General features: G+C 34.1%; 1 protein-coding gene across 2 annotated transcripts in view; it reads right to left on the bottom strand.

Annotated features, from left to right (window-relative positions):
- Positions 1 to 22,669, bottom strand: part of SEMA3C (semaphorin 3C) — a 153,114-nt gene that overhangs the window by 66,386 nt on the left and 64,059 nt on the right. For both annotated transcript variants that reach the window (XM_006211745.4, XM_072965127.1), the window contains exons 3-5: positions 10,059 to 10,219; positions 8,663 to 8,725; positions 653 to 772 (exon numbers count right to left, since the gene is read on the bottom strand). In XM_006211745.4, coding sequence (XP_006211807.1) covers positions 653 to 772; positions 8,663 to 8,725; positions 10,059 to 10,219 — 344 coding nt within the window. The remainder of the gene's footprint in view (positions 1 to 652; positions 773 to 8,662; positions 8,726 to 10,058; positions 10,220 to 22,669) is intronic.

Genomic DNA, 22,669 nt, shown 5'->3' with positions numbered 1-22,669 from the left:
CTGAGTTAAACCCAGGCTTAAATATCACAGGTGATGTTCAACCAGCCTTCTATTTGTTCATTAGCTATATATTTTGTCTTTAGCAAATGCTTCTGTTCACAGAACCCTAAATCATTTTAATCAAAGTAAGAATAAGAATACGGCCTAGCGTAGACCAATGTTGGTCTAAAACGGAAGTCTGATTTATTAATTATATACAGTTCTTTCCAGCAAAGGCACTTGTCATTCTGCTTTACACAACTCTTACAGCTGTGTAGCTCATACAATTTTGCCAAATTTGAAAGATAAATAAGAAAGATAAATAAGAAATAGGAAAATAGATTTGAGAAAGTGAGTTTATACTACAATCTTTCTATAATTTGGAGCAAATGTTATCAACTGCATTCTAAGTAATTATGAAATTACACCATTTTTTTCCTTTATCTTCTGCAGCTTTTCCATTCAGACATATATTTTATATATACATATATGCAAAAGGCTACACTTAAGTAACTTGGCAGACAGGAGACATATGTAATATATTTTGTGGTGAAAGGACTTTAAACTTTTTTATGGCTATTAATGATATTTCCAAGTTTTTAGTCTAAAATACAGTTTGCAAAAACCTTTGACACTAACATCAAACAAAGAATGGAAAATTGTTAACACTTACCTCTGATCTCCTCCCTCTGTTCAAATAAGTACAGACTGGGCTGAAAGCACCACTCCCACAAACATACAAATGAGTGCGGTTGAAAGCCTGAATTACACGGACGAAGTTCCCACAGCCATGCTAAAAGAATAGGTAAATAAACAATTAGTAACCTAATGACTTTTATTGCTGTTTCTAAGTATTACTGTGATACTTTGTTATACATTTTTCTTTCTGCTCTAACTTTTAAATTATTGTTAGGAGATAATAAGAGAACTTTCTTATAGTTTATTCCATTGGTTTATTTCAGGAGGAAGGTAGTTTAACTTAAATCAATGAGAAAAGTGATATGTCCCTTTCATATTTCGGTATTTTATATATTATGTAAGTTCCTATGTTCTGAAACTTTATGAACTTTACCTGAGAAAGTTCAGAAATTGAAAAGTACACCAAATTGTTCCCTCAAATTTTCCTTAAAACATTACATACACACACATTCTATAAACATGTTTTGAATGAAACTGTGATTATACAGGTTCTACATTATCATTAGTACACAGTGGCAAACACTACTGGCTTTCATAATTGGTAAATAAAGCAAACTTTAAACAAAATGTTAGTATTGATGCTTTCTGTGAAAAATAACAGAATCATGATCTCTCTGCCCTTGATCCCCTAAAATACCTTCTTTTCTTCCAAAACTACTTTCTCACCTGCTCCCAGTCCAACCACTGGAAAGGTTGTCATTTATTCATTCAAGGAAATAAAAAATAATTATGGTAATTACTAGTTGATTATGACCTTGCAGAAATAGATAAACATGGTTAGCACCAAACGCAGTTAGCACCAAATGCAGTTAGCACCAAATCTCTGTGACTGAATTAGCCACTGCATGCTCTACATTTGCAAGGCCCCCTATCCTTTACTGACTACAAATTAATCAAGCCTGAGATTGAAGACTGATTCCTTCACAAAGTAATTTTTCTAGCAAAGAACATTATTAAAAATAATGTTATAAATTAGAGACTAAATTTTTTAAAAAGAAAGATGTCAAAATGTAACAGTGGATTTCTCATGGGTCAGACAATATATATTTTTTCTCTTCTAGGTATCATGTATTTTACTGATTTTTTAATAATGCACATTTATTATTTATATTACTAGAAAAGTGAAAAAGAAAAAACTTGGCTAAAACAGAAATTTAATTTAAAGTCAATATTATTTTATATTTTTCATCATTTTCTCCTTACTTGCCAGTAAATATATGCTTATTTTCATATGTAGTAATTTCATAGTTTCTATTATGAATTTTTATTATCAAATAATCAATCAACTTTGCTGTCAAAGAAATTAATCTTTACAGACCAGATTATATAATTCATTTTTAAGACATTAAGAATTTTCATTATAGCATTACTGTATCTTGACACCAGTTTGTAGAGGTACCCAGAAATTGACTACATAACTGCAGATGAAATGTGTTTCCCTGAACAAAAAGCACAGATGAAGTATGATGTGTATATAGTATATCTATGTTAAGAGTATCTGTGAGCAATGGGAGTTGTCTTTATTATTTTTTTTGCATTCAAGTTTGGCCATACTGGGATTCTGTATTTAATATTTTCCCATAGAACATGAATTCAATTCAATTCTATTAATTAATAATAGACTATGTCTGTTTCATCTTGAGTTTTGTAGACAGTTTACCATCATGAATTATTGGTATTAGTAAAATGAAAGAAGTCACTATTATGTCTTTTACATTTCAAATACAGATTATACTTGTTTTATGTATATGTTTAAATCTACATACATTATATACATGCTTACTGTGGCTAATATTTTTGAAAATGTATTATGTGTTAGACATTAGTATAATCATTTTATATATTTAACCTCTTTTACTTCCCAGGAAGTTTGATTTATTACCTTTATAGACACACATTTATTGACCAAAGTACATGCTACTTAGGGACTTTATACTCAATCCCGTTTTTCAACTTAAATCTTTTAGAAAAATAAAAAAATTAGATCTTATTTAGCTGACTTGCCTAAGGTCATGTAGCTTGAAACAGGTAAAGTAGATTTTCAAACACAGATGTGTCTAACATTGAATCTTGTACTTTTAACCACTTTAATAATTTGTCATTGGGCGAGGAATCCATAGTTACCACAGGGAAGCTTTTATAACAGTTAACAGTATTTACAGAGCTCTTAATCTTTTAGTTAGTTGTTTTTAATCCTCACAGCAATGTTCCAATTAAAGTATTAGTCCCATTTTAGCGATGAGGAAATTGAGTCCCAAAGAGGATAAATGAAATGTTCTAGGTTTAGTAAGCAGCACAGCTGGGGCCTGAATCATGGCTACCCTCCAGCACATTATCTGATGATGCTTAGCGTGCCCCTTCAAGCCTCCTCACAGAGAAAAATACAAAAGGAAAAACAATTCAATTGATTTAATTATTTAAAATAATTTTCTAAGTCCTTTCCACTTCCATTGTGCTGTCTTAGTTTCTGTTCACATTATTTCTGACCTAGACCACTGCAATTGTGCAATTCCAACCATCAAATATTTACTTACTGAACTCATCCATTCTGTGCAAGCACGTATATGGTGCTAGCAACACTGAAATGAAAAGATTCAACTCCTGTTGTCAGAGAAAGGAGAGCATAATGCATCAGACTGTAGTAGATGCTATAATAGGGTTATGTTTTTTAAAACGTGCTACAGAGGGAAAGACAAGAACGTGAGTAATGGTGCTAGGGTGTAAAGGTTTGAGAGAGGGTGCCATTTGAGCTGGAACTCAGAATAAGTTAGAGATTTTGACAGGAAAAAGCATACGAGACATTCCAATAGAAAACAGTGCATGAACAAAAAACTGAAGGCACGACAGTGCAGGATTTACTTGCAGGAATAGTGCCTTCAGGGGATAAATGATTACTGTGTGATGAAACCAGAGAGGCAATTAGAATTGGACTATCGACATGCCATAGTCTTCAGATGGGTGGTAAAGAGTGATTTTTAGTATACAAATCTCAGAGCCAGATGACCTGTGTTCAAACGCTGGCTTTATCTTTGACTAGGTATTTGAACTTGAGACATTTACTTAGTCTCTCTGTGCTTCATTCTTTTCATCTGTAAATGATGATGATAATATTTGCTGTAAGTAGTAAACTACTAAAGCACTCAGAACAATGACTGGCACATAATAAATATACACAATGTTAGATCTTAGATTCTTCCATATGTATTTTCAACTCCAACTGTCAGCATAGAAAATTCCCTATGAACAGGGAATTTGTCTTGCATAGAGCTTAGTTCAGGTCCTGATCATAGTAGACACCCATGAAAAGTTTGGGGAATGAGACTTTCGTGAAATTCAGTTTCCTGATGCTTTCTTTTTATTATTTAATTCTCTTTCAAAACTATTTCAAGGTATAATGCTAAATAAAAAATCAGGCTGTTAACATTATGTAGAATATAATATCATTTTATTTATTTACACATATATGTCATATAATAAAATGCTGGAAGAATATACCCCAAATTTTTAATTTATTAAGTTTGAGTAGTATAATTTATTTTATTTACTTAACAGTGTGTGCTTACCATGTGCTATGTACTATTCTAAGCTCTTTGCAAATATTAATTCATTAATCTTCTTACCATCCCAATAAGGTAGGTATTATGCATATGTCCATTATACAGCAAAGAAAAATGAGGCACAGAGAGGTTAAGTCTTCAGGGTCAGAGAGCTAATAAGAGATTGTTCTCTGTTGCTTTCTACATGCTTTTCTAGGCCTTCAAATGTTTCTGTATTGAACAGGTGTCAGTTAAATAATTTATAAATAGATGTTTTCAAAAATATATCCTGGAGCTCAGGTGAATAGGGCTTTAAACATATTGACTCTTCGTGGTCCATACTATACAATGGGGGAAAAAAATTCTTATTTTTTTCTTCTTGGCCTATACTTCTTGGGCTGGGGAATAAATCAAGGTATTTTGATAAATGTATTCCTAAAGAAAATATACTTTCAAGTAATTTAGGATCTCCTGGTCACAGAAATAGGGAAACTGATATTCTACAATTAATAAATCAAGTTTGACATTGTGTATATGTAATGTATATATGTCTAAATATATGTAACCCTGCTTAATTTTTCAATGATCTCGTACAGTATTTACTTAGCACATTCATTATGCCCTATCTCAATGAATATGTTTGACAGCATGTGCTATTGTTTAAGCTCAGTTTATTTACAGTATGAATAAAATATTAACATTTAGAAATAAATGGAGCATGTAGGAATGTGAATAAATAGGGGCAGAGAGGGAAATGGGAAGTAGGTTATACTCTCTTTAGCTGAGGTAGAAAATAAGCTGTATTTCTACCATGATAAGTTATTTTCTTTATAAACATTAGTTTATTATAGTATTATGATATATATTACCTGGGATCAAAATTTAAATTTATTGAGTTATTTTCAGTAACTGCTATTTTTACAACTTTAATTAACATTTAATATAAGTAAAAAAATCTAAAGGAATAAGAGATATTTGATTCAATGTTTTCTTTTTGTTCAATTGTTACAGAAGTATGGAATTTGTCACTAGTTCTATGCTTTGCTTAGTAGATGATAAATACAATATATAAAAAGCAAAAAAAATTAATTTAACCAAAATGTACTTCTAAAAATGGTGCATAATAAATTTACTATAAATTTTATTAATCTCAAGGCATTAATAAATTCATTATCCAGTGTGTCCTACCCTCAACCTGTGATAATCACCTGCTGCTTCCATGTCTATTTTTCCAGGTCTTAATTAAATTTTATTAAGTGCCTAGGTATTTATCTGGGCGCTGGAGATAATGACACTGCATGGCATTTCTCATCACTAAAAATGCACTGAAATGAGATCTAGAGTGTTTCAGGTGCACACACAGGGAGGGACAGCTAACCCAGTCCTGGGTGGCAACAAAAGACTCTCCAGAGAAGTGGCATCTGCACTGTCACTTGAAAGGATGAGTAGATGATTCCCAGCCTAAAAAGATGGGAAGATAATCAAACAAGAAGAGAATTACATGCAGCTCATATCAAAGGCTGAAAGAGCAAAAGGGTAAAACTTATTTCAATTTCAGTATCAGTGAAATAAAATAAGGGGAAAAGTTAATGTAAGATCTACAATAGTTGCCACCAAATCTATCAAGCCTTTCCTAAATATTCCAGCTGTATTTTTTCTTTGTCTTTTGTGTGTATTCTCACCATTTATCATATTCTCCCTAGAGAGGTAGCATGTTTTATCAGCTAAAAACACAAGATCTAGAACCATATGTGCCTGAGTTAGACAGTGGCCTCCCATTTGCTAGCAGTGCAGCTAAGGGTAAGTTCCTCACTTTGTTAGTGACTCGGTTTCTTTATCTTAAAAATGTGATAATGACAATATTGTCCATCTTGTAGCATTGTCATGAAGATGAAAATAAAACGCTTAGAACAACACCTGGCCCACTCCAGTATATTGTAAAGACTCTTAAAGGTAGGAACTCCGTCTTATTCACCCCCAGTTTCTTCACAATAACCAATCAATTTTTGCAAATTAAAATATTCAATTCCTGCACTTAAAAAAGTAAATATTAAGTAATTAGATGATATTTATTCCAAAAGAGTTACGAGATTCTTAAATACTTGGTTTCACTGAGAATTGTAATGAAAATATGTTGTCCTGCAGAACTTCTATTTAGTATCATTTTTCTACCACTGGTATCCTGATTAAAAGACACTTCTTTGTAAGTACTTCACATGGATGAAATAAGGTAAATTTGTCAACAGTCTCTTCTCTTGCATAGACAGAACATATAATTAAAAGAGTTAGTTTGGTTATTATTTCCCAGGATCCAGCAATGTCGGCTGTACTACAACAGAACCCTCCACCAGTTACCTCTGTTATGTATACTAATTGGCTCTATGTCAGAATATAAAGATATCCATGAATGATATTACAGCATGACAAAGCTATGTGAAAACATGAGCATATATTGAAGATTCCATCTAATGACCTTTAATTGTAAGAAAGCAAATAACAGAGCATTTCTACTTTGCCAAAGGGAGAAAAGAATCAAATGACTTGGCTAAGATTCTTCAGAAAATCAACAGCAATTTTTGGAAAGAGAATACGCAAAGGTATCTAAATCCTGTGTATTCTGCCTGGGGCAGTTTGTATGAATGGGAAATAAAATAGTTTTGAACAATTAAATCCAGTAATTATAGCCATGGGATATTATTGTGGCAAAAGGCAAGACATGATCACATATACATCAATGGGAAAAAATCCCCACATTAGAGAATGAAAGAAAACAGTTTAATTCACGCATAAATATTGAAATAATAGCTTCAGAGGACCAAAGGAAAGCATCGTTTCCACAACATTATACTTCACTCTGCTATCAGTTCCCTAGAAGGCAATTGTAATGTACTCTTTTTAATGTTTCCTCCATGTTTTTCTGGGTTTTTTTCCTTCCTGATTGTGGACCAGCAGATCCTGTGGGTAGCAAATATGATCCTGTGAGCTCCTTCTGCCCACTTTAAAATTTCTCTTATAAGGTGAATTATGAAACTAAAACAGTGAAACCCTAAGTTGAGTCACTCCTGGTGAGCACTCTTGCCAGAACACCCTCCAGTGAAACCCAGAAATCCTACACTCAGAGTCTTTTCTGGCCCTGCCTTAAGCCAGGCTTTTTTAGAATGTTGTACCTGGACTGTTAAGAGTCAATAAAAATAAAAGTTTCATATCCACACTTCCTCCTTCCACAAGGACTAGTCTTTTCCTTGCTTGAACCAACTTGATGAACCTGTGAAACACTCACGACCAAGGCTCAGTTCACAGCCTTCATCCCTGAAATCAGCACGTCTTACCTCTATGCTTATACTGGTAAGTGTTTAGTCAACATTTTTGACACTAAATCCATGCCATGATTTGTTATGACATTAGACTTCATTGTATTTATATGTGTGTATTTACTAGTTTTTCTACCCAATTATTGTATTTCAGTCTCATACCTGTATTATATGCATTTCCATGCTCATTTGATTAATGTTGACTCCTCTCACAAGGTAATGAAGTTGATGAGAGCCAGAACTGCATCTATTTTGGCACAAATTATGTTGCTAACAATTAACACTGTACCAGACACATAACAGGTGTATAATCAATATTTGTTAAATGAATAATTGAAAGAATGAATGAAGAAACTTCTTTACCAAATTATTTGTGTAAGAGTGGGTGATTTTGATACTTTGTTTCACTATGTTATTTGAGACTAGAGGCTGAAATGAAATATATGCTTCATTATAAACATTAAATGACCTGTGCACATTAAAGATGTTTTATGCATTTTTTTATAATATTCAAGAATAATTTAATGTGTCAATTTCAGCAAATCATTTGTAGAAATCAATATAGATTTATTTCTTGACTCAATATGGAATCTTACCTAAAGGAATACATTTTGTAAAAGTACTGCACACTAAACACTTATTGATATTTATATCTGCCTTGATTTTTGTTTCTGTGGTTATTTTTAATTAACAAAGATACCAGTCACTCCTGGTGATTTATGCCTCTGGAATGTGCTGGCTAACCACTAACCTTTTGCCGAGAGTCTTTCTTTGGAAAAGCCCACAAGGTATCTGGGAGCTACTCCAGACACTTGAATTATCATTATTTCAGCAGCCTGCTGAGAATTCTGCAGGTTGGATCCACTTCGAGCAGGGGTTATTACTGAGATCCATCATGAAAAGTGTCAGGATGTAATAATGGAAGCAAAGCAGGAAATTTTTACCCAGTCAGGAATTTTTAAGTTACAGTGTTTAAGAGTTCCAATCACTTTGCATTTACATTTTTTACCATGTGTCTAACAGAGGATTTAAAACACCAACACCCTTTGTCTAACTCTTGGCTGCACTCAAAGTACATGGATTCAAAGACCAAATATTTAAGTTTTAGGTTTTTTGTTTTTTTTTTTAAACACTCACTGTGGGATCTTTGCCAGCCATTTTGCACTCTTCGACTTTGACTGCAGATGCCGGCCAGAAAACCTGCTCAGAAAGGAAAACAAAGGTTGCATAATCTCACTTGTATATATGACAGCTAAATGCTCTTCATTTATTTTATGCTTACGGATTTCTTTAAGTTATTTCAATGTTTATATTTCAAAATTCTTTCTTCTTTCATTTGATGAATTCAAGTTAATAAAGATTTTATTAGTTTATTCTAACAATTATGTTTTTGTTTCCTCCATGAATTTTTCCTTTAATAAGCCCTTCTATAATATGTGCCCATTTACTAATGGTACAATTTTAAAATAAGGAAATTATTAATGTGCACAATATAATGTGTATTTCCCTCTTTCTGATTTATAGTACACTTTTCCCAACTGCTTATATGACAATGAATTTATATTTATACTGCTATTTAAGATTTTTTTGTAAATCACACAGCTGGGCTGGTAGATTTACTTCAAACTAGGTACTTTATCAGTGAAAATAACTTGGATAAAAGCCAAGAGATTCCCTTTCTGACATCCGGTGCTAGCATTTTTTAAGTGACTGCAGCCTTGGGTCAGGTCTTGTGGTGATTTTTTTTTTTTTAATTGTCACCCTGTAGCCCATTTTTAAAATAATAAATTCAGAAGACTCCTTACTGTAATAAATTTATAATTCATTTACTCTTATTTCTTCACTCCAATGAAGTCCAATTTGTTTCCTTGTTGTCAAATAGAATGATAAATACAGTTGACACTTAAATATCTCGGGGGTTAGGGACACCGAAACTCTGCACAATCAAAATTCCACGTATAATTTATAGTTGGACCCCGGTATCCATGGTTCCTCCATATTTCAGTTCTGCATCTGAAGATTCAACCAACTGTGGATTGTGTAGTACTGTAGTATTTACTACTGAAAAAGTCTGAATGTAAGTGGACCTGTGAAGTTCAAACCTACAGTTGTTCAAGGGTCAACTGTATTGGCCACACTTGTTCAAAGAACAGTGAATGTAATAATTGTATTCTTTTCAAGACCTTCTTGGATTACAAACATGACAGGGTGGGCTGTCCTTTCAATCTAACCATTTTTTTGTACTATTCTCTGTGTTTCTCTTTTTTCCTTTCTACATATGTATGCACAGGAAGCGTTTTCTCCCTTAGCTTCAGGTTTTAGATGGTTAAAAACAAGAAACTTGACATTGAGAACTGAACTGACTATATTTTAAGTCCAGGAAATAAGTGCTAATTTTAAACTATTTATTGACATGTGGCCTGTATTTTCTATTGTTTTAATGAAATATGTATTTTATTCATTGTATTTGAAATTTTTGAATAAAAAGGCACCCAAGAGGTCAACGTTGCCCTCATGAAAATGATAAACTTACACTCAAAGGTTCTTGACTTATGTTGTTAATATTCAAGGAAAGAATGTGATCTTTGCTGCCCACATATATCCGGTCCTGATCTTCATCCATTAATAATATCCTGTAGTCTAATGGATGGTGGGATAGGCTGAAGTATTCAGAAGTCTTGGTTTCTCGAAGTTCTGAAATAATGAACAGCACAAGTGAAAACTGAGTATCTTGAATTATTATTTTAATGCAAGTTATATTATAGAAATATTTATCAAAAAAGTCAAGATGTATTTTCCTCCTACAATAAATCAGTTTAAAAATAGTTACGTTAGTGGAGAGTTTTATTTATTGTCTCTATGCTGAATTAAAACACAAATCAATAAATGCAATGTTAAATAAAGCTTATAGTAGTACTATTTGATTACAAAATTATTCACATTTTGCAAAGATCTAAACTCAGTTTTTTTTCTGGCTGTCATCAGCTCAAAACTAGTCAAAATAAATCAAACAGATAAATATAGTGAGTAGACTGAACAAACAACAAAAGCAATGACAGTGTGACTATCTTCCTAGTCTGTCTTAGTGTTTTATTGTTGGATTCAATACAGTCATAATTTTAGGGTTACAATATTTAACCCTAAAATATTTACCTGACTTCCTCAACATAACTCTAGTCTATATATATATATAACTATATTTTTCTCTAAATTACTTGAAAACAAACATACTGTTTTCTATTACACATCATTTAGAAGGCAATGCCATTTAAATTACAATATGCCTGTGTATATAAAAAGAAAAATATGAAATATGAATTTTAGATGTTCTGAATATTTAGATTTTCAATGATCACTGACTCATGTTCATTTAAATTGTTTTGCATTGAACATGTGCCTGTAAAGCTGAATTTTCAAGATAATAAATGTATCATTTATTATCTTAAAATTCTGATAGGGCTGTGGTTTAACTTATATCAATAATAAATGCTCCAAGATAATAAAAAAAATCAATAATCATTATGGCAGATTTAAGTTTCTTTCCAGTCAAAAATGCTCCTGTGCACAATTTAAGACTTCTCCATTCAAATGGTTCACAATTTCTTTGTTCTTTTGATTATGATCTTAAGAGAGTGACAAATTCTACGAAAGAGTCTGCTTTCAGGGATTACTCTTTCAATAATAAACTATTTCTAAATTTTTAGTCATTGAATCACAAAGACATTTGTAGAAATTCTGATAGGGCTGTGGTTTAACTTAAACCAAAACTGAAAATTATAAGAATTCTTACAGGCAACCATGAACCATAGTCTATGAGCCCCATGTGTGAAGACAGAAAAATAACAGACTTAACCTGCTTTCTGGGTACACCAGTTCAGAATGTCTGTCACCATACCCTTCAAGTGGTGTTAAATCTAGCCAATAATCTGAAAATACTGTGAGAGTAGCATAGTGATTATGAAACCAGACTGTGACACCGAACTTCTGTGACATTGAACAAGTTACTTCACCACTCGGTGCCTTAATTTCTTCACCTGTAAAAAGCAACAATAATTCTATCTTCTACTGAGAGTCCCTAAGGAAATCAATTGAATTAATACATGAAAATATTTGGAATGAGTGACAGAAAAAGTATTCAATCAATTCTAATAATTATGACTATTAGTATTATCAAGTTTGAATCATTAATTATAGACAAGCCATTATATTAGAAAAATATAGATGAATATTTTCCTTTTTTCTTTTTTTTTAAATTTAAGGAGCTAGATTCCTACAATTACTAACATATGACCTTAAATCATAGTGTCTTATATTCTGTCCACAAGATTTTTTATGTGGAAGAAACCATTAACAAGTTAGAAAACTATTTCCAAAGAATCTTGAGAAGTAAATCATGAGAGGAGACAAGAACAAAAGACATTGAAATATTGTTTAATAACAGACTACATGACAGATCTTTGGAAATGAAGGATTTGAGATGTCGAGCACTGTGCAGCATGCTAACCTAGTTACTGAGCCTCACTAGGTATCATAGACAGACAGGTGATGCAGTTGGCAGCCATGGTGCCACTGGCCCAGAAACTAGAATAGCTTCCTTCATGAGGAGAGCAAAAATGGGTACAGGAATGTTGTTTAGGATAACTTTTAAGCCCCTGCCAGACCAGAGGTCACTGCTGAAACAGGGAAAAAAAAAAAAACCCAAGAGCTCAGAACATGAGAGAGAATGCAAAATGCAACAAATGTCACTTAAAGGTTGGAGAAAACACAGGCCTCCTTGATTTTGCCTAAATACAGAGTTTTATACAGCTAGCTTTTCATCCTATGAAGGAGATTCAGGGTTGCATATTTTTTCTGTAAAACATTGATTATAGGGTATAGGTTGCATGCAGAATAGATGTTCAGCAAATACCTCTGGAATAAATAACTCTCCAGTGAAATACACAGACTAAAGAAGTAGAATGTGACTGAGTTCAGAGTATCTGGAGTCCAATCACTGGAGTTTGAATTCTGGTTCTGCTATTTCATTTCTATATGTACTCGGCAAGTGACTTTATCCCTCTGTACTCCAGTGTCTTCATTTGTAAAGTCAGGACAATAATAGTTCCTACAACACAAGGGTGTTGTGAGGCTTAATTAATATACATCAAAGCTTAAAAAAGCATCTGTCCTATAGTGATGTGGGTTACATGGGTTACTGATTATTACGACTTGGGATAGGACATCAAGCTTCAGCCAGCAAAGTAAGAACGATTCTTTACACAAGGAGAAAATATGGAGACTAGATTGTCTGATTTATACTTATTAACATATATAATACTTCTTTTTCACATGTGGAATCTATTCAGGTTATTTGAGTACAATAGTAAAATAATAAATCATTTTTAAGAAAAATAATTTGAGTGTGAAGGGTAATTTTGGAGTATGTGAGACTAGAAAACTAAGAGATGCTGTTCCAGATACGATTTGATAAAGATTTAATATGCTAAAAATAGAAAGGAAGAGTTGGTATGAGGGACATCTAAAGGATTTGGAATGAATTTATGTCAAGTTGGTTTTGGGGCAAAAGGAAACGGTAATCATCTTGTAAAGCTGTAAACTAAGAAGAGGGATAAATGGGAGATTTGAAAGGGAAATTTCTTTGGTAAAGAGATTACTTAAGTGTTGATAGATTAAACTCAAATCAAAGCAGAAATGTTTCACAAACATGTAAAATCGGACAACTAATTTGCCATTAGAAATATCACGTCTTCAGGGACAGAGTTCCAATTCTTCTCATGAATTATGTGACACTCTGAGAGTAGATAGCTCTGAGGAAGTTCTGAGTAGAAGATTTGAGGAAGAGAAAATCTAAAGTGAAAAGCAAAGCACAGAGATACACTGATTGTAAGATTCAGAAAGAGTAGCTCTGAAATTGAAACTCAAGATGAGTCATGGTGTGCAGACAACAGTGTGATATTGTGGAGAGAGTACAGAATTGGAGTCAGACAGTTCTGAGCTGAAATCCCAGTTTCATCACTTATTAAATCTGTTATTTTAAGAAAGCTACCTCATTTCTCCCAGGTTTTTATTTTCTGATCTATAAATTGGTCATATTAATACTAACTCAAAGGATTTTCCACGAGCACACAGTAGAGGATAAATGTGCTCCTTTCAGCAGACTTCATTTAACCTTTGTCTAACAGATATTTTCTTTTTCTTTCTTGCTGGCAGAGCTGGTCTGTGCCAACCATAGTGGTCCCATCTCCCTAGCCAGTGAGTGACTAAAATGTGGCCATGTGACTAATTTTGGTCAGTGAGATTTAAAGGGAAGCCTTCTGCAAGTTTACTAGAAGAGGTTTCTTGGGTCTTAAAAATTGGCACAAAAAAGAGGTGATTTCTTTTTGTACTCTGGTCTTCGGTATGTGAGCATATGATACTTTCAGTGGTTGCTGCTACCAAAAAGATTGCTCTCTGAGAATGGCAAGCAGAAATCTGGGGAGAAAAAAAAAAAAAAACAGTCCTCTAAGAAATCATTAGTATCTGAACTAACCGTGGAACTGTTCTATTACTGGACTACTTCTGTTACATATGATTTAAAAAAAAAACTTGCATTTTTTAGGCAGCTTGAATTGAGGTTTTCATTTCCTTTTGTTGAAATCCTTACTGATACATCTTTCTAGTGTTCATAGCCCCTAACTACCACTTTCTCACCCTTTCTACCATGGTTTGTTTAGTTTGGATTTTTTTCCCCAAAAGGTTCTTTTTTTTTTTTTTTTTTGCCTTTTCTTCCTAATATACACTGAAACAAAACCAGAACTGTGATCTGAGCTGGGAAAATAGCCTCAACTAAATTTCACTTGCAAGTAACAAAGATTGGCAGTTCTCCTCTTTACCTGTTTCATTAGAAAATAATTTCTTGCATTAATTCAAATACCAGAGGGAGAAATAACTGCATTAACTTGAGACCTTTCTGGTAAAGATTTTATCTCTTTTTCTGGGCCATAAAGCTATCTTAAAATTTAATTACCTATAGCTCATTGACAGTTGACAGCTGTTAACCAAGGAAGATTTACTTTAGAAGTGCCTCTGTTAAAAGCTTAGAAGCTGAGGCTATTTTTTTTTAAGTACTATTTAAATTGCTGTTAGTTAGCCATAATTGAACTTTAGGGCTTGGGAAAAACAAACAAACAAAAAAACCCAAAATGAACTTCTTACTTATTTTTTAGAATAAGAGATGAGTTCAAAGAATACAGGACATTTACCTATAGAAAGAATGACTGAAGGATCCATCATTTGCGTTTGATGTAAATCCAACTTAAGTCAATGAATGATTCAATCATTTGGCTACAGTTAGAGAAAATGACTGACAATGATTTAGCGACAGTGGGAGAAGGAGCTCACAGTTACTGGCCTCTCAGCTAAACAAGTCAAAGAGTGGCACTGTCCTCCATTTCCTTATATCTTAATAAGTATGTCATCCTTTTCATAGCATTGGCGGTACAGCTAGTTGAGCTGTTTCTCAGGACATGCTCAACTGATTGAGAAGAAACTTTGGCTAGGACTACGTGGTATTAGAAAAGGCAGTGGCCCCACAAAGGGCAGTGTGGGTCTCTAAGTCTCTAAGTCCCTGGGAAAATCTCCTGGGAAACAGTTAAAAAAAGACTACTGCATACTTCTATCTTGAAATCTATATTTCTATAAAGAGTTCTATGGTGGAAAACTACTGTAACACCCTCCATGCTTATGTTCCCTGAGGGAAAATTTGTAGCACAATATGCTTACCTGAAATTCATGTACTGACATGGACTTTTCTTTGTATGGAAACTATTGAGAGCCTTGAGAATTTAACCAAGCCTGAGAGAACATTAAGTTCCCCCAAAATATAAACCCTAGCAATATAAGCTTCTGGGGCCACTTGAATACAGTCAACATATTGCTGTCACAATTACAACATGGTTCAATATACAGAATATATCCTGTGTATAAATAACACTCTAATCCAAACCACATTAAGAATAAACCTTGTTCTCTGTTAATAATCTTAACATTTCTGAGGTGACTAAGTCAGTAAGAACTTTTTCCTGTGCTCAGAAATGTGATCTTGGTGGAGAAAGGTGGAAGGTCCAGGGTTCTGTTTTATGAATAATACATACATGTTAAACTAAGTAGGCGAACTCATTTGCTCAGAATACTTCATTACCTTTGGACTTTTATAAATTTCAAAAAAAGACAAAAGATTACTTGATTGAAAATCAATTCCCAGGGGTTTCTTTTTATTTGAAGCATATGCAATGGTTGCTTATTAATTAAATTTAAAGTTCATGATGCGCTATAATTTATATATTCAATACACATTTATTGAGCTCTTATCACAGCAGGCTAGACAGTTGCTCACATCAGAGGACACAAATATGAACATACCAGGCCACCATGACAATTCCAAATCTTGCTTTACATTCTGTCACTCTGCCTGGCTAAGCCCACCATGACAGTTTCCTCACCATAAGCCTCATCTCTTCCTCTGGCAGAATGTATACCTACAGATTTTAAAGTACATCCTTAGCATATCTTTTACTTGGAGATATTGCTACTGACAGGATAATTTCCTCTTCTGAATGTCTTATCTCAGAAGAATTTTAAATAGATTGGGTTTAAATGACCCATTCTCTCCTTGAGGCTCACTATCTTGAAACTAAGTTAGAAGCTGAACTTCACCTGTCCCTTTAGGACAAACAAGCAGATAAAGATAAGAGAAGTGAAACTTTAGCTGGCTGACTCTACTGCTCCTAATTCCTAAGGCAAAGACAGACCAGAAAGAATGTACTAAAAACCACATTTACTTAAAAATAATAGTCCCAAAAAGCTACCACTTGTGGGTTTAACAGAGTAACTGCTCTAGGTGCTCTAAGAACTAATTTAATTTGCATTTAAAATCTTTGTGTTAGGCCTTAATACTCTTCCTGTTCCATAAAATTGAGTTAATTTGAGCAATGTAACCAAGGTCACAGAGTAATGAGTAGAAGAGGCTACAGCACGGATTCAAAGCAAGGTGGGTTCCTTAATCTGTGAACTCAATTGGAGACCCTCTTGCTTTTCAAATAAGACACAACTTAAACACTTATTTATTGGGCTTTTACCATGTTCTTGACCCACACATGAGTTTGTGCAGTGTCAAATGTAGTATAAGAAATGCCTCGGTCCCTCAAATTTTTTCGCGAATTTGAAGAGCAAGGGGGTGAGGTAGGATGAGGAGAGGAGAACACATTCCAAACAATTTGAGAATAATCAAATTCTCAGTGATGCTGCACTTACTAAACCATCATAGCAAGTCCAAGAAAGGCTACGTGAAAGTGAAAGCTGAGAGTCAGACGTAGCTTCATGTAAGAGGTAAAAGGTTCCATTTTTCTGCGTTTTTTTGGGTTTTTTTTTGTTTTTGTTTTGTTTTTTGATGGATGGGCATGATTGACTTAAGGGGAAGCAAACTGCCAAATGTGTGAAACAAGGAATGAGAGGAAAAGTTCTATTCAGTGAGCCTGGCCAGGGAAGGGCAATAGTGTACTCCCAGGCACAGTGTCAGAGGGAAAATTAACCAGTGTACAAGAGCCTTTAAGGATTATTCCCATCCTCATTTGCCCCAAACAGCCCAGTTTTTAGCTGTTTTACCAGTGAAATTATTAATAGTGCCCCCTTTGCACTCTCAAAAGATTCATTGTTTGGATGTTAAATTATAATGATCATTCTATTTTTAAGGTCTCTCCTTGTCTTCAATGGTTTTCCATTACATTTAGAAAAAAATCAACAATTTTTACCACGGCCTTGAGGCCTGCCATGATCTGACTCACTATTACCTCACTAGAAAATCTCAGCGATTATTATTTGCCTATTTTGTTTGTGTTCTCTCCCTTCTGGCCTTCTTTTCACATCTTCAAACTTGTCTTTCTCCTTTCTGCCTCAGGGCCTTTGTACATGGTATTTCTCCTGCTGACAGGATTCTTCCTGCCTTTTTCTAACTCCCACTCATAACTCAAGTGTAATTTCAATATAACTTAAATTGGACTGCTTCATAAAGGCTTCCTTGATCCTCTAGATTATGTCAGCTCTCAGGTTTCTTGATATTTGCTCCATTTCCTTTTGTGTTTTCTATTCTCTTAAAGAATGTCTGGAAGATCATCTGAAATGGTTTAAAATGCCATGGACTGGGTGATGGGAGACTATACTGCATGACTTGCTAAAAACTACTCTTGTCTTCTCTAACTGTGTAGTTGAAGCTCCCTCTGAATATGGGACAAAATTCTTAGTTCATTCACATTTTACCCTTTTTTCTGTTGTATTGAGTTTTATAATTTTAATCTTAGTGAATTAAAAATTATGAGCATGAACCAATGAAATGAGAAAAAAATGCTATCAAATTTTTTTTAGATTAGGGTTTTCATGATAATACTTTATTACTATTCAGAGGTAAGGTGTATTGTGGAAAAGTCCCAGTTTTGGAATGAGCCAACTGGGGATGGAGTCCTAGCTTCACCATTTGTTGATATAGGGCTTGGTTTGCCCCCCTTCATCCAATCACCCCCTTCTACCTCCCCTACCTTAAATCTTACATCTATAAAATGAAAGAAAGAATGAGATCTCTTTTAACCAGAATGATCTCTAACGTTCCCTGCAGCAATAAAAATGTCCATGAAAATAATTCCTTTTTCACTGTTTACAAGTATTATTTATTGATATACAAAGCTAATGTAATCCTTCATATTACTATAAATATGATAAGAAGAAAGGGTCTCTAAAAATCGATCTCAGAAATATGTAATATACAGTAATACAACTGTACTTTTTCCGGGAAAAGAAGCTAAAGCAAAAACCAAGGCTTTCTTCCTCTACTTAAAGCATATTCCATTTGTGTTGTGTGATTCAATCAACTGGAGAATTATAAATTCTGACCTCCATTCCTCTAAGTTTACTTGGGAGACATAAAAATGGACTTCAAAGATGCCAGGTGCCAATCTTTGGCTCCGCGTGTAGCAAGTGATGGCTGTACTCTATCTCATAAGATGGAGAATATACAATTAGGGGATAGCTAAGAAGTCTTGAGAGTCTTTGAACTAGAAGGAAGTAATTTCTGGAAAGTAGAACCAAACTGAACCTATTGCTAAGCTGTAGAGGACAGCATGGATGAGCTGAGCTGTCAATTATCATTGACATTCCTACTGTCAGGAAGGCCTCAGCTTCAGAGTATCCACTTAAGATGTAAACAAGGGAGATAAACTTGTAGAGGAGGAAACACTTCATCTGACACCTCCTTTCTAGAGCTCTTGACACTTCTGGAAAAACTGCTTTGGGGTGAGTTATTCAAAAGCAGTGGGTTCAAGGTAAGAATAGTTGGTCCAAGATGGTTAGCAAAACAAAAGTAGAAACACAACAACAGAAAGGGAAAAAAAAAAAAAAAAGAAAGGGGATACAATAACAACTAAAGAATGGTGTTAATTAGTGTACCTCTACTAATATAATATTGTGTTTTCATTACAATCGTTTACATAGAGATTTGAAGATATGGAAAACATTTTCTCATGCTAAATTTTAAAAGCAGGCTATATTCAATAGAAAGAGTACTGCTAAAAATTATTCACAGAAAGTAAGATTAGAAGGAGGTATTTTTAAATGTTAATACTAAAAGTCCTTGGGTGGGGTGAGACAGAAATTTAAAGAAAGGGAGACAACCCCTCAGACTCACACATTTGCAGTGGGGAGGGGTGGCGAGATGACACAGTGCATCATGCCAGCAGAATCCCAGGGCATAGAGAAAACAACAGACCCCACCCCTCCGCTCCAATCCCCAAAGTGGCCACACAGAAACCATCACACAGAAGGATTCTTTCAGTAGCATTTAACATTTGTCTATCATAACATTTATACTATTTATTGTTTTTCCATGCTTTCAATAAAACTTTCTTTGGATACACTGCGGCTCCACAGTGGGAACTTCTACTTAGCACACTTGGTTAGAGCAACAGTAGTAGGAGATTCCACGTGCTGAGTGAGGTCTCTTGTCTGCCCCATCTCTCCCTCACAGAGTTCTCTGACCCTCGTGCCACAGTTCCTTGACATAAAGCTTGTATTTTAAATAATATAGCAGGCTATTTACAAAATTAAAATATTCTTTGAGATATATATTTATTCAATCATTCAACAAATAGTATATGAGCCAGGGGCCAGTTAAAAGACTAAACTTCTTGGTCTTTACCCTCAAAATGGATAGCCAACGACGGAGGTATACAAACAATTGCAGTATAAGAAGATGACTCAGGAAACTAAGGGAGCATTGAGGAAGGAAGATTAGGTCTTCCTGGAAATAACAGGGAAATCTCAAACAGAAGAAAATGCTTTACCTTATTTCTTCATTCAACAAGTATTAGTTGAACCAATCTATTAAATTAATAACCATACTAATAAGGGCACAAAGTATGGTAAAGACAGGATAAGTGATTAAGGCAAGGGCAGCTGCTTGACATCAGGGATCAGAAGTTTCTGTCCATGTCATATAAGTTGTGACCTGAAGGATAAATATGAGTTAATAAAGAGAAAAGTATTTTCCAAAGAGAAGCAATAGCTGATGTAGAAACAATGAGGTGGTAGATTCAAAGATGTTTAGAAGTTTTTAGAGTTGATGAAAAAGAGAACTTGGGTGAGCTTTTCCAAGTAGAAGCAAGGAATCAACCAACATGCAAAAATGTAAATTTTCTGAATGCCACACAACCAACATGTAAAGATGCAAATTCTTTGTATATCAAACGAAAGTGAATTTCTTTTAAAGTTGCTTGAGGTGCCAATGAAAAAATTCGAGTTACTGCATGACATGGTCACTTACAAGTGTTACAAAGATAATTCTGTTGAAGAGTTCTTGAGAGTGAGATTATTTTATGATACAATATTAAGTGAATAAAGTAGAACAAAATATTTTGCATAACTAAATTAAAAGATGACTGCACAGAAATAAATATGCATAGACAGAAGTCTTGGAAAAAATTTAGCTTGTTAACATTCTTCTTCATGATGTGTTCAATTGGAAATAGGAGCCCGATAATACTGACAGCTCAGTTCAACATTCTGACAGTCTAAAGAATTGTAATTATTCTGTAATCAAGAATCCGGCAGTGCAAACTTTCTCTACAGGCCATTATGATTTAAGTGTATTCTCATTCTGGAATCTGGTTGCACTGCATCTAACAAAATGTTGAACTACACAAGGAAAAAAATACCAATTATCACTAACTGGAAAACAGCTTTATACTGCCAAAATTTTTTGATCTCTAGATTCTTACAGAATGATGGCAGACCACCCACAATTTTCAGTAAGACAGACTATTTGGAATTTAACAACCCAGCTCCCCTGATCAACCAAAATTATTGAACTCTGTTTTCATCTCATGCATTCTTAAATCCATTTTCATTTGCACTGAGGAAAAAGATACAATAAACTGTATACCATAAACTCTCAAATATGAAGAACCAGCCTTTATGAACAAAGAAATAATACAGAGATGTTTTCCTAAAGAGACAGCTATTTTATCTAAACATTATTTAATTCAACATGACGCATTGTTTAGCCAAATTACTACATTTGGCTTCAAAACAAAGAAACAAGTTTGGGGAAATGTAGAGGACAGTGGAGGCATGTTCATTTCACTTTAAACACATTCCTCAGTTATTCAATGTAGAAGTCCCCTTTTCTCTTTTTTTCTTGTATCTTTCTCCCCTGACACTGTCTAAAATACAAGGTCAGTAACTCTGCAGAGGAGATTTAAACAGTCCTTGGGAGTGTGCCTCTACATAGTAATAGAGCTACCCTGTGATTCTTTTCAAGAGAAGAACAAAGGATCCGACCACATTTCCTGCAGCTTTGAAAAGCCCAAGACTCATCATATATACAATAGCTTTTCAATGTATATGCAAGACATTTCTTTTTACTTCATCCTAGATTGGGAAACTATTTGTTTCCAAATTTCATGTGATGCTATTTTGAGATGGAGTGGATGCAGCCTCATTCAATCTTTCAAAATAGAAGATGGGTGTTGCACTTTTCTGCTTTTGCTCTGGAACATAATATTTATCTTTCCTGCAGGCACTTCAAGGAGAACAGCAGAATATGGACTCAAAGCTTATTTATTTTACAAAATGCTGTTGCTTCCATGAAGTAAGCATTAGCCAAGGCTGTCTCTTTAATTTTCAGGGTACAAGTAAAATCTACGGTGAAAATAAAGCACATTTAAAAGAGGAAATGACAAGCTATTAAAAACTAAAAATTTGACCTGAGTATTAACAGCTCATGTTTTTTTTCTTTTTTCCTAACCTAATGCATTTTTCTCAAATAAAGTCTGGTGTTTAAAGACGGATCTATACTCAAATCTTGGCAATGCATCTGACTAGCCATATGGCTTTAGGCAAGTAACAAATGATTAGTGCCTAGGTGTCCCCACCTGAATCATGGAAATAATAATACCTATCTCAGGGGATGACTGTGCTAACTGAAAGAGAAAATAGGTGTGAAGCCCCTGGAGCACAGTAGCTAACACTCATAGCTGTTAGTCTCCATGCCAACATGAGAGTTTCAGTTTTAAAAAGGGTATTTGTGCACTGTCATAGCTTTAGGGCATTACTCTGCAGTGGTTTTCTGAGCCAGTCTTGCTAAATAAAGTCTGTTGAATTAACATCTAATTTGTATTGAAGGGCAATCTGTGTACCAATAAAAATGTTACAATGTTTCCAAATTCTAGCAAAAATAATTCTTAAATTTCAACACAAAAGCAAATGATTTTTTTTAAAAATAGAATTTTCCTTAATCTTTATCCAGTCTGCTTCTCTTAAATCACCACTCATACTACCTACTGAGAACACACAAAGCTATGAATTTACTAAGTATGGTTTACACTGTTTCACTTAATCTTCACAATAACTATTAACTTGTCCTATTGTTTTCTGAATTAAATATATGGAAAAAACTGTGGATGAATCTTCAGCAACTTCCCAAAGTTTTGAATGTAAGTTTGTATGACCTCAAGTCCATGCTCCCCAGCAATTCAGAGGGGATGAGAATATTTTGAGGGAGAACTTGGTCTTCTTCACTTTTCCCTGAGTATAGCAGTGGTTTCCAAATTTTAATACACGTAA

This window comes from Vicugna pacos, chromosome 7 (genome assembly GCF_048564905.1).
Source record: "Vicugna pacos chromosome 7, VicPac4, whole genome shotgun sequence".
Classification (NCBI taxonomy): Eukaryota; Metazoa; Chordata; class Mammalia; order Artiodactyla; family Camelidae; genus Vicugna; species Vicugna pacos.
The sequence above is the reverse complement of the archived record's forward strand: the minus strand, read 5'-3'. Positions and strand labels throughout refer to the sequence as shown.